The sequence below is a fragment of the Mus caroli genome, unplaced genomic scaffold (genome assembly GCF_978045245.1).
Source record: "Mus caroli unplaced genomic scaffold, Mus_caroli_1 scaffold_6, whole genome shotgun sequence".
NCBI lineage: Eukaryota > Metazoa > Chordata > Mammalia > Rodentia > Muridae > Mus > Mus caroli.
The window spans coordinates 32,618,025-32,630,000 of record NW_028227261.1 but is presented as its reverse complement, the minus strand read 5'-3'; the positions used below and the strand labels follow the sequence as shown (position 1 = coordinate 32,630,000).

General features: G+C 47.9%; 1 protein-coding gene across 6 annotated transcripts in view; it reads left to right on the top strand.

Moving 5' to 3' along the window:
• The window catches only part of Meaf6 (MYST/Esa1 associated factor 6), a 25,133-nt gene extending 17,003 nt beyond the window's left edge, over window positions 1-8,130 (top strand). The window contains exons 5-9 of one of the 6 annotated variants that reach the window (XR_003836494.2): window positions 1,050-1,242; window positions 5,738-5,767; window positions 5,873-5,930; window positions 6,558-6,591; window positions 7,529-8,130. Coding sequence is in view for 4 of the 6 variants with exons in the window: in XM_021160086.3 (XP_021015745.1) it covers window positions 1,050-1,242; window positions 1,649-1,733 (278 nt within the window). In the remaining 2 variants the exon portion in view is untranslated. Of the gene's footprint in view, window positions 1-1,049; window positions 1,243-1,648; window positions 2,093-5,737; window positions 5,768-5,872; window positions 5,931-6,557; window positions 6,592-7,528 lie in introns of those variants that run through there. The other 5 variants (XR_002377733.3, XM_029476803.2, XM_021160088.2 and 2 more) reach the window with 5 other exon arrangements.
• The last annotated feature ends 3,846 nt before the right edge of the window (window positions 8,131-11,976 follow it).

The following is an 11,976-nucleotide window of genomic DNA, read 5'->3' as shown; positions in this document are numbered from 1 at the left end:
TCCACTGCCTAGGGACAGGTGTTCAAAGGCCTGAGCCTGTGGGGACAGGCCCATTGAAACCACCCTGCTGTGGCACCCTCCCTTCCCCGAACATACACACAAATGAGTAAAGTGAAATTTTAAAAAGATAAAGGGGTGGAGCTGGAGAGATGCAGTTGTTAAGAACGCTTGTGCTTGTTCAGAGGACCGTGGGTCAGATCCCAGCGCCGGTGTCTGATGCCATAATACCAGCTCCAGGAGATCTGATGTCTTCTCATTTCTGCAGGCACCTGCATTCCACTGCTTATAACCCTACCCGTGCACACATACACATCATTTCAAAGTGAAGTAAATTAAAAAGTGCGGGGGAGGGGGGGAAGTTCTGGGGTATCCTCTGAGACCTAGGAAGTTCATGGCCCAAGTTCCCATGAGACAATCTCTATCTCCCCTCCAAAAAAAAAAATCCAAGACCGCAGTAATCAAAAGATGGACTGGACTCTGCTCCCCACTGGGTACCTTCTTTTTGCTTTTTAAATTTATTTTTTTAAATGGTCTGTATGTGTCGGGCAGGGCGGGGTGTGTGTGTGTCGGGTGTGTGTGTGTGTGTGCGCGCATGTGCGCGTGTGCGTGCATGCATGTGGGTGCAGGTACTCAAGGAGGCCAGAGGTGTCGGCTCTCCTGCCGCTGCAGTTCCAGTGGGTGAGCCTTATGACATGGGTTCTGGGAATTAGGCTCGGGTCCTCTGTAAGAGCAGTGCCTGCTCTTAATCTCAGAGTCATTTCTCCAGCTCATCCTCCACCAACTCCACTGAAAGGCAGGATTCTCTGACCGTGTGTCAGTTCTGCCAAGGCGTAACCCTTCCTCTCTTCAGTGTGCTCCATGTTGAAATGGCCCTCAGTGCTCCGAGTTGTGGTCAGGTTTGTCCCCCGCACTGCTGCAGACCGCGTGGGTTTCAGGGATTTCCTAGCTTTGATACTTTGAGTGCGTGTTCCCTGTCTTCTTTGTTCCAAGGCCTATGGGAACTTGAGGAGTCCTGATCTGGCTTTTGGGACCTGTTTTCGTTCCTCTAGGGGAACCAGGAAGTGGGACGGAAAGCGATACTTCTCCAGACTTCCACAATCAAGAAAACGAGCCTGCGCAGGAGGACCCCGAAGACCTAGACGGCTCCGTCCAGGGAGTGAAACCTCAGAAAGCTGCCTCTTCCACCTCCTCAGGAAGCCACCACAGCAGCCACAAAAAACGGAAGAATAAAAACCGGCACAGGTTAGTGGCAGGGTCCCACCCAGAGTCCTCACACCTGCTGGGTGGGCGGGGCTTGGTTGGAATGAAGGTGCCTAGGAGAGTGACAGAGCCCTCTTGTTGCGGGTGGCAGAAGTTCTTCTGGTGCACATCAAGTGGGGTGGTGTTCTCTGAGGGGGGGGGGGAGGGTGGCAGTAGAGAGGCCCTGAGGGATCCACGGGAGTCACTAGGATGGACTGTGACTCCTATTGTCCCTTGCTAAGAGGAAAACAGGGAAAGTAGAAAGGAGTCCTTGGAAGGACGACTCTGGTTGTTGGGAAACCGTGACCTGGGATAGAGGGTCCTGTCTGCTCCCGCGGGAGCTGAGGTGACATGGCCTTTTGACTTTTTAAATACGGGTTTTGATTGTTATGACTTTTCTATTTTGTAGTTCTCTGAGTACGCTGCCTTCAGATACGGGGGAACACTTAAAGCTCTTAAGTGCGAGCATCCCTCCCTCCGTAGGAACCTTCTGAGCACTGTTACTTTTGGAGTGGGAAGTGAGATGGGAATGACACCAGTGGACAGAGAGGTCAGGTGTCTCAGGGGACTTAGTGGCCGCTCCGCCTGGGTTTGTATGCTACTGCTGGGCCTTAACTCAGAGGGGAAGAAGGACCTAAAGCTGGGCCCTCCCCCACCCTGGTGTTGGAAGCCTGAACACTGTGGGGTCAAAGGGGTGTGTGGGGCTGGCTCCCTATCCTCTGGTTGGCTAATGAACTATGTTGCTTTAGAAACCCGTGGGGTGTCCCCTCCTGCACCTAAGGTGTTACACTGTGAACTTCACAGACCTGGCACTGTGGATATTGTAGAATTAAATTTAACTGGTTTGAACCTCTTTGGCATCAACAGATTCTTGAATTCTTTTAAACTTTTCTTGTTTTTTTGCTTTTTGTTTTTTTGTTTTTGTTTTATTGCAGAAATAGTGTTTTCTCCCAATAAATAGTGATGAAGGATTATTGCTTTATGGTTTTTCTGCAAACCCAAAACCACTGTGCTAACTTCAAACTATAGTGAGAAGCAACAAGACTTGTCCCCTCCCCCATGGTGAGACTGTAGGTGATTGGAGCACCGGGTAGGTAGGCTTAGGGCCAGTTTATCGCAGACAGCAGAGAGCCATACTCTCTTTCTTTCTTCTTTCTTTCTTTCTTTCTTTCTTTCTTTCTTTCTTTCTTTCTTTCTTTCTTTCTTTCTTTTTTAAAAGAGTTATTTATTTACTTATGACTGCTCTATCTTCATGCACACCAGAAGAGGGAATCAGATCGCATTACAGATGGCTGTAAGCCGTGGTTGCTAGGACCTGAACTCAGGACTTCTGGAATAAGCAGCAGCCAGGGCTCTTAACTGCTGAGCCATCTTCTCAGCCCAGAGAGCCATCCTTTTTTGAAGAGTATTTTATGGGCTGGGAGATAGTTCAGTTTGTAAAGTGCTTTCCCTGCAGGCATGGAGACCTGAGTTCTACTCCCAGCACCCACATCAGAGCACTCAGTGAGTTGTATGTGTGTATATAATGCCAGCATTAGGGACCATGAGATCTTGGGGGCTTGCCAGCTAGCCAGGCTAAAAGAAGTGATGGGACCCTTTCTCAAAAACTACATGACGGGACACCTGCATCAATCTCTGGCCTACACATGTTCAACACACACACACACACACTGACACATGTATATATACCTCACACACACAGAGGGAAGATAATTATTAAATGTTTTTTTTAAGATGTATTTATTATTTATATGTATGTACACTGTAGGTGTCTTTAAACACACCAGTAGAGGGCGTCAGATGTCATTATGGCTGGTTGTGAGCCACCATGTGGTTGCTGGGATTTGAACTCAGGACCTTTGGAAGAACAGTCAGTGCTCTTAATCGCTGAGCCATCTCTCCAGCCCCTTAAGTGTTTTCTTGTGTGTTGATTTTTTTTTTTTATCACATTTACTTTGTTTTCGTTTTGGTGATTCTTTTCCTATTATAGAGTGTCTAGAGCAGGGAGAACATTCTTGAAAGTCTCTTGGGACGCTGCACCCCTGACCAGTGTTCTCTCTAGACCCTGCTGGTTACGTGTGACACCCCTGACCATTCACACTAGTGATGTGACCAGCTGCTAACTGACAAGAGGGTGCTAGAGAAGTGTTCAGTTTAACTTTGTCCTTGCAAGTTTCTAGAACATTCCTACGGGCATAACACTTCTTCCTTCTCCCTCTCCCGGCCCCAGGTGTGAAGCCCCTCCAGAAACACAGTAGCATTTGAAGGACCATCACTGGGCACTGCCCTCATAAGAGGCGAGGCCTGCCCAGAAGGTGGACTGGGTTATTATAGTCAGAACTCCTGTCGGTTCTGATCTCCTCCCAGGCCTAATGTTAATGTGCTCACTTGTACCCCACCCCACCCCACTGCACCCCAAGAGACCAGTGCCACCAAATTGCTCTTTCTGAGGAAGCGAGGGTCAGGACTGCCCTGGGTGGCACCTCAGTGGGCTCAGGTGGTTGGAGTGCTGCGACCTCTGCACACTCAAGGGCAGGGCTGGAGCACCTTTATCTGGACGCGCTGGCGAGCCGCACCCAGAGCGATGCTTTCTTTGCAGCATGAGGCTGGTGTAGCCAGCCAGGCCGTGTTCACAGGACGCTTGTCAGCAAATGGCTGACGACTTGCCACGTGCCAGACCCTGTTGAGGAGATACAGAAGGGAGCACTGGAATTTACCCTCCTGTGGGGTATGAAAGCTCACCAAGTGATCCTCTTCCTGGGCTGGAGATGGAACCCAGCTTCATGTATGCTAGTCACACGGAGAGGATAGGTTTCCTGAATTGGTATATTTTACATGTCTGAACCATAGTTAAAGCCTCCCCCCCCACCCGAGAAGAGCAGTTAAGTCCCACTGTCTTTAAAGAGGAGACAGTAAATACTGACTGCTTGTAGAGCTTTTCACTGTTACATTGCACCCAAGATTTATTTTTGTAAGCTGTTGCTGATCTGTTTTTAAGACAGGGTTTAATTTCAGAACCCTGGCTGGCCTCAAACTAATTTCTTCTGCTTTAGCCTCCTGAATGCTGGGATTATCAGGGATTACCATGCCTGCCACCAATCCCCAGTTGAGCTAAATAGGTACACTTTTATTGGCGTATGCGTCTATTGCCAACTCTGGGGGTTGAAGGCAGCATGTAACTACCAGTGAGCTCTTCCCACAGCGGATGCTGTCCACTTTAGTTTGTGAAGGTTGAATCAGTTTGAAAGGAACACGTTGTGAGAGTCCTGCTTGTGCATTGGTGTGTGTGTGTGGCCAGGAAATGAAACAGTTGTGTAAGCGGTGCTTAAGCTCGGCTCCCGCGGCTCTCACAGACGTGTCGTCTGGCAGAGCAGCCACTGGAGTACGGTCTTCTTGCCCGCCTGTAGGGTGAAAGGTGTCAGAGGCATCAAGGCGCTGGAGTCACAGTCCAGGCTGATGCTGAGAGATCTGTGCAGAGCACGGCCTGTCAGCCATGAAAGCACAGAAATGGCCTGTTCTGCTGTGCGCTCGCTCATACAGCACAGAAGTGGCCTTTGTCTTGCTGGAGGCTCTGCAGACCCTGTTATTCCTTAGTTGCTGCACTGATGTAAACAGTTAGCTGCCATACTAGGGAAGGTGTCACATACCTGCAGTCACAGTGCACGAAGGCTGAGGCAGGAGGATAGCAAGTTTGAGGCCAGTGGGGGCTATCTGTCAGGACTCCCCCTCCCTGCTCCCCCATTAAAAACAAAACAAAAAACAGAAGGAGAAAATGAAGAGTGAACTGCCCTGGCCGGTGCAGGCGCAGGCAGCAGAGTGTGAGAGCAGGGTTGTCTCTCAGGCCCTGCAGTGAGCACATGGCTTCCAGGAGGAGCTCTGCAGCAGGAGCCGCCCGCAGGTCCTGTCCCGGGACAGGAGCTTGAACAAAAAGTTACATGTCTCGCTGTTTTCAAAATGCAAAGTGTTGTCATATTTTGTATTAATGACAATATGCTATGCTGACTTCTAGCCCCTTCTGCTGTATGACTAAAACTCTCCCTTTCTCCCCTTCTCCCTCCTTCCCTCCCTCCCTCCCTCCCTCCCTCCCTCCCTCCCTCCCTCCCTCCCTCCCTCCCTCCTTTCTCCCTCCCTCCTTTCTCCCTCTGCTCCTCCCTTCTAATGCACTAATTCTGTTTTCAGTACAGATATCTCAGCAGTTCTAACCCCAAGTCTGGCAGTTAACACCAGGCCTGCCGCTGTCTAGAGTGCAGTCACAACCCCCACCCCCACCCCGCCCCCGTCCCTGCCCCACCCCCAGTCACCCTCTGCTCTGGTATACACTGAGGGAAGGGACTCCCCTGACTGGTCTTTGGTGCTTTGATGTTTGACAACTTAATGACTTAAGATTCTTAAAGCTGACTTTGTTTCCACAAATCTTGCTGGGATGGCTAATCAACTCATTTATTCAATTAGCATATTAATTTCTATTGCTCTCTTCCTCTCCAATGCTGCCCCTCAGCCCGTCTGGCATGTTTGATTATGACTTTGAGTAAGTTTGATTTGAATCAGTGTCTGTGCTGTGTTGTTTAGTGTATAGACACCGGTATGCCGTTGTGAGATCTTTCTAACCCATAGTTTATCTGTTTAATTGTAGGTATGTATATTAGGTTAGGCTGGGAAGTTTTTTTTAAAAACAGAAAAACGTGATGGAGGTAACATTTTATTTAATAACTTAAGCAAAATTAAGTAAACTTCACCTTTATGCATTTTAATTTCTTTTAAAATAGATAACCTGTACTTTTAATTCATATTTAAATTGATTTTCTGGCTTTGCTTTGTAAGGAGATTAGTAGCTTAAGATTTTGATGTTTTGCTTGGAAAAGATTCAAAAATTGAAATTCTTGTAATTTCTTTTGTGTTTCATACCCAGAAACACAAGCTCCTAGTCTCTCCACTCGCAGTCACTGCGAGCCTCAGACGCTGCCAGTGACGCGGTGACAGAGCTAAGCTAACCCATTGACCTGAGCATGCCCTCTTGATCCGTCTTCTCTAACTTTGCAATAGTTTTTATTTAAAAATTATGGCTTTTGTAACTGCTATATATTTCCTTTTTGAATCACCTCAGTTTACTTTATGGCAAAAAAAAAATCTGCTCCTGTTTTTTTTTAATACTTGCTTATTATCTGAGAAAGAACTAAATGATGGCACTGTAATGAAGAATCTGGACTTAACTGAGTAGCCTGTGTCATAGCTGTGCCCTATGCAGTAGCTGCTTGTTGTCCCTGTTCTATAAGCTAAAGTGCAAATGTCTGTTTTGTTTTGTTTTGTTTTTGCCACAGGATTGATCTGAAGTTAAACAAAAAGCCCCGAGCTGTAAGTATCAGCCAGACAACTTAGAAAGACTGGCAGTGTTTCGTTTTAAAACATTTTGTTTTTGTGGGTTCAGACACGGGCCTCGCTGATGATGTACGTCATGGCGCTGGCGAGTCTCTCATGATCCTAATCTAGGGTCACACGTGCGTTTCTAGATCCTGAGTACCCATCTGGGTGCTTCAACTTCCACGCGCTCTTTGCTAAAATACTTTAGGACAGATACAGGGACCCACTCAGTCAGCAGAGATGGCTGGGAGTTAGAGGCCAGCCTGCTGTACATGGGGCGTGCCGGGTCAGCCAGAGCTACATAATGAGAACTTGTATTAAAACAACAAAACAGTTAGCAAATGAGTCACACATCTTTATTGAAGAAAGTGGTTCTTCTGTTGATTCATGTAACTCCTTTCTTGCTGGTCTTTGTGGCCTCAAAAGTGGGTCGCTATACATGTAAAATGCACTAGATTATAACTGAAATAGAACATTTAGCTACACAGAGATTCTCTAGCACAGTTGTTTATGATTATTTTTAAATTTTTAACAATTATTGATTTAATGTATATGAGTGCACTGTAGCTGTCTTCAGAGACACCAGAAGAGGGCATTGGATCCCCTTACAGAGGGTTGTGGGCCAGTGCTCTTAACCACTGAGCCATCTTTCCAGCCCCTGTTTATGATATTTTTAAAACAATTTTATTCTATAGGTTTGCATTAAGATCATTTTCACCCAACTGTATAATGTTCTTTGAGAATATTCCCTCCTAAGGTTTATTTTATTATATGTATCCATATTATATGTATATACATACATTCAAGGTATTAATACTTAATATCAAGAAAGCATGTATGCACGTATGTATGTCTGTCTGTCTGTCTGCAATCATGCATGCATTCGATCAAACCGAGGCGCTAAGTCGTGGCCTTTGTGTTCTCTCCTTAGGACTATTAGAAGACTGGCTGGCAGAAGCTCCCAGGCTGTGAAGCTTCCCCTCTGACCTCACAGCGACAAATGTCCCTTGCCTGACTGTGGCCATCTGCCTCTGCCCCCCAGACCCAGTGCCTGTGACTGGCTAGTCTGACCTAACTGTAGTGACAAGTCCTCCCTATAAGACTTTTTGGGTCATTCGCTGCTGTCGTCATCATTAGTAGAACAGCGGGAAGACCTGTCCTCCGTCCCAGTCCCTGCGGGTGGCTAACTGTGCATTTCTCCCTTCTTAGAATGAATGTCTCCCCCCAAACTGGCTGGCACCAGCTCCATCTGTGACCCCCCCGCCCCCATCGAGAAGTGCACACACCTCTGATTCTGTGTTAAGCTGAAAGTAGAACCCAAGGTCCATTGCAGATGGAGGCTGTAAATATCTGCCATTCTCTTGTTTTGTTTTGTGTCGTATTGTTTTTTTATTGTTGTTTTTACCATCTGATTTTCTTTTGGGACATTTTGTGATGCCTGTACCTTCCTGATGACAACATCTGATCGTCTGTTTCATGTGGTGTCGATATTCATAACTGAAACTAAAGTGGCTTTTAGAAGGAAATGGGCAACTGCCTCTTTGGCTTCTTGATTTCTTCAGGGGGAAGGGAGAGAGTGTTTTCATGGCGGACGGCCTATCAGGAACAGTTTTATGTGGGAGGAACAAGAAGCCGAACAGCACACGTTGAAGCCTTCCCATTGGAGTAGACTCTGTAGGAATAAAATCTCCCTGGCTCGCACTTCTCACGTGCTCCTTCTAAACCAAAACCCGAGATGCTTTTCTCTTTATTTTACTACTATCATGCCTGTGGGAGAATTTCTTTTTCCATCTTTTCTCGTTTTGCTGACATTCACCTGCTTAGATACTGCTTAGATACTGGCCAAGCCGGTGGAAAAGCCTGGAATTACTGAACCTCAGTTCCCACCGAGTGGAGTGAGATCCTCATGGGAGCCTGGCCTGCCTACAGACACCCCCTTCCCTGTAGAGCTCACTCCATGCCCGTCCTCATGTCCTTGGCTGTCCTCAGTGAGTGGCCGTGGCTACACTTTGCAGTCACCTGGGAAGCTCAGCCCAGTGCGGATGCTAGGATCCCAACCCTGGAACCGAGGGTATGCCTCGGTGTTGGGCTTGGAACACAGAGTCCAAGCTGTTGATCGGGAGCCTGCTGGAGGCCACTGTGTTAAGAGACTGAGCATACAGCACTGGATCAGGCTGAGGGGTAAGATTCAGGGCCTTGCCTGTCCTCTCTGACGCCTGGGTCTTCGTAGGAGACTTGGGCCATTTGTGGTCCATGCTGTTGGCGGAGATGGCTGGCCTCTTCGCCAGAACCACCCTGTCAGATGTGCAAAAGCCTTTCATTTTGTTCTTAAACAGACTCCCATTTTCTTGGATGGTTTCCTGATCTTTGGCTTTGTCTTTTGTTCTGAAGGAAGTAGTTTATAATATGTAGATCTGTTAGTTTATTGCTTCATCCTTAACGCTGAGGAAAGCGTGTGACTCTAAAACATCTGGACCTCCACAGTTGGCTGTCCCCTGGAGGACCAGTGGAACTGCTCAGTAGAAGGTGTGTTATTTATTTATGGCAGGGTAGAGAGTTAGATACAGAGCCCCACATGCTAGGCAAGTGACCTACCACTGAGTTCCCTCCCAGTTCCTAAAGGTGTGTTATGCAGTAGCATATCTGTGTGTGTGACTGACCGTGTGTGTGTGTGTGTGTGTGTGTGTGTGTGTTGAAGACTGGCTTGTGGGCTGTTTTTTTTTTTTTTTTTTTGGTTTTTCGAGACAGGGTTTCTCTGTATAGCCCTGGCTGTCCTGGAACTCACTTTGTAGACCAGGCTGGCCTCGAACTCAGAAATCCGCCTGCCTCTGCCTCCCAAGTGCTGGGATTAAAGGCGTGCGCCACCACGCCCGGCTGGGCTGTTTGTTTTATGCCTCTCCAATCCCCACCCTGTAGAGTTTGACCATTGATTGGATCTTCTAGTTTTCCCGTAAATTGGACAACAGTACTCAGGCTTTGATAAATTACTTGCTTTCCCTATTTCTGGGTAGCTTCGAATAAGGGCATCAAGAAGACGAGTGGCGTAGCTCACTGATGGAGTAATTGTCTAGCATGCAGACTCCTGGGGGGTCGACCCTCAGTGCCATGTCAACCTGGCTGTGGTGATGGATGCATGCCTTTAATCCTAGCTCTTGGAAGGAAGGATCCGAAGTCAAGGATCATCCCTGGCTACGCAGGGAGTTGGAGGTCAGTTTGGGCCACAAAGGAATTTTATTTTAAAAACAAAATACCAACTCCAATAAATGCTGACACTGACTTTATCAACCAAGTTGGCTTACAGCTCATCGAAGGAAGGAGTGAGTGTGCTTGCTTACACAGAGGAACTTTATTCTTAGTGGCAGGATCGCCTTTCGGTGCAGCCGGCCAGCAGTCCCTACACGGAAGTGCCATCTGTGGGAGGGACTGGCTTAAGGAGAGTTAGCCAACTCCTGAGTCAGAAGTGACAGCACACGCGGATGATCTTAGCACTTGGGAAGTGGAAGCAGAGGAGTTCGAGGCCAGCTTAGGCTGTTACTGCCTGGCCTGTGTTGGAGCGGGGTGAGAAGCAACAGCTGATTCCAGTGACCCTCCTGTCCCCCGGAAGGACAAAGGAAAGGCATGGGGGGTGAGGACGGACAGCACATTAGCTGCTGCCATTTGTTGCTCCATGCCTCTCTCTAACTAGGGAAGCGCTCGCCCTTGGCCACTGGTAGGTGTAAGACAAGACGCCACCTTTTGTGGTAACTTATGTGTCCACTACTTGGAGGACACTAGTGCAGCGCTTCATGGGAATGGCAAGTGAAGTATTCCAAGGACTGAGGAAGGGGTCACTGTTTACAGTCAGTGTGGGCAAAGCTGCTGTTCTGACCCAGTGAGGCCCCAGGTCTCAGGAGCCCTGGGGCCCCGGGAGAAAGAGATCTATGGCTGCACAGGTTAAACCATTTCTCCATACTTGAGTTTGTAATGTTTGCTTTCAGGAAACACTTTTGTTGTAAGAGTAGGAAGCAGGCAGTGGGGTCTTCACCTGAAAACGGGAACTTTTGTCCCTGGGCTCTGCAAGTGTAGAGAGTGGTGCTCCCAGTCTCCATCCTGGAAGTATAAAGGAAACGCTAAGGAGCCTGCACTTGGAAGCCGTTGGTGTGTGGTTTTAAAGGGCTCTACAGTTTGGCTTGTGCACCTATTTGGACTTTGCCACCTCTGCCTGATTCCAAATCACTAAGGCATTTGCACACTCGCAGATCTATTCAGAAACTATGGCTGATGTTCTGGTAGAAGGAAGGCAGTCTGAATAGTGCTTAGAAAAGCTCTGTGTGTGTGTGTGTGTGTGTGTGTTTGTGTACCTAGGAAGGCTGTGTGTGTGTGCACGCGCATGCATGTGTGTGTGTGTGTGTGTGTGTACCTAGGAAGGCTTTGTATGGGTGTGTGGGTGTGTGTATACACACACACACGCCCTTGCATGGAAGAGTGTGAGGGGAGGGTACAGCAGTGTAGTGGAGGATATGCTGGTCTAACCCAGTGTTCAAAATGGGTGTTCCAGGTCTGGATCTGCCTGGTCAGCTTCAGGATTTGAAGCACAGGTCTCATTCTGAGCACTGTTCTGTGGAGTCAGTCGTACTGTGGGTCTGAAAGGAAGCAGGGTGTGATGGTGGGGGTGTCCGAGGGAAAGGGTGGAGTGGCTGGGGATGTGGAAGGAAAAGAGCAGATCTCGGATGTGTTTCCACTTTGGGCCTCAACCCTATGTAGTTCTTCACTTTGGATATGTTGTGTAATACACGTAACTGTTAGTTCATTAATACATGTGGATAATTTATAAATAAATATTAGGTTGAACCACAAGAAACTGCTGATATTGAAATTGTGTTCCTCTATGAAAAGTGACTGCTGTCATGGTTTGCTAGCATGTGTTGGAAATATGTGTACTCCGGGTTTTTATTATGATTCACATACAAGAACACACTGCAGGCTCCTGGTCAGAGGTCTCCCAGCCCCACCCCTCACCCTCAGAAACGCCGTTTCCAGAAATGATAGGGAGCTGGATGCGCTAGATTAGAAAATATCCCAAAGCCAGTTCTTGGGCTGGCCAGATAGCTCTGCGGGTTAAGGCCTTGGCCGCTGAGCCTCATGATTTGAGTTTGATCCTTAGAACCCACAGTCCGAAAGCTGAGAACTGACTCCCTGATACTGACCACCCGTGTATACCAGTGATCCCAGCCAGCAAGTGGGAGGCTGAGGCAGGAGGAACGTTCCTATCTCAAGCTATCCAAAACAACAAAAGCAAGCCAAATTCCAGAGCTAGCCGCCTCCTTCTTACTGACTAATATTCCCTGCAGTGTGCTACTTTACTTAGCCTGTGCTCTTACTGACCGTGTTGCTGTCGTA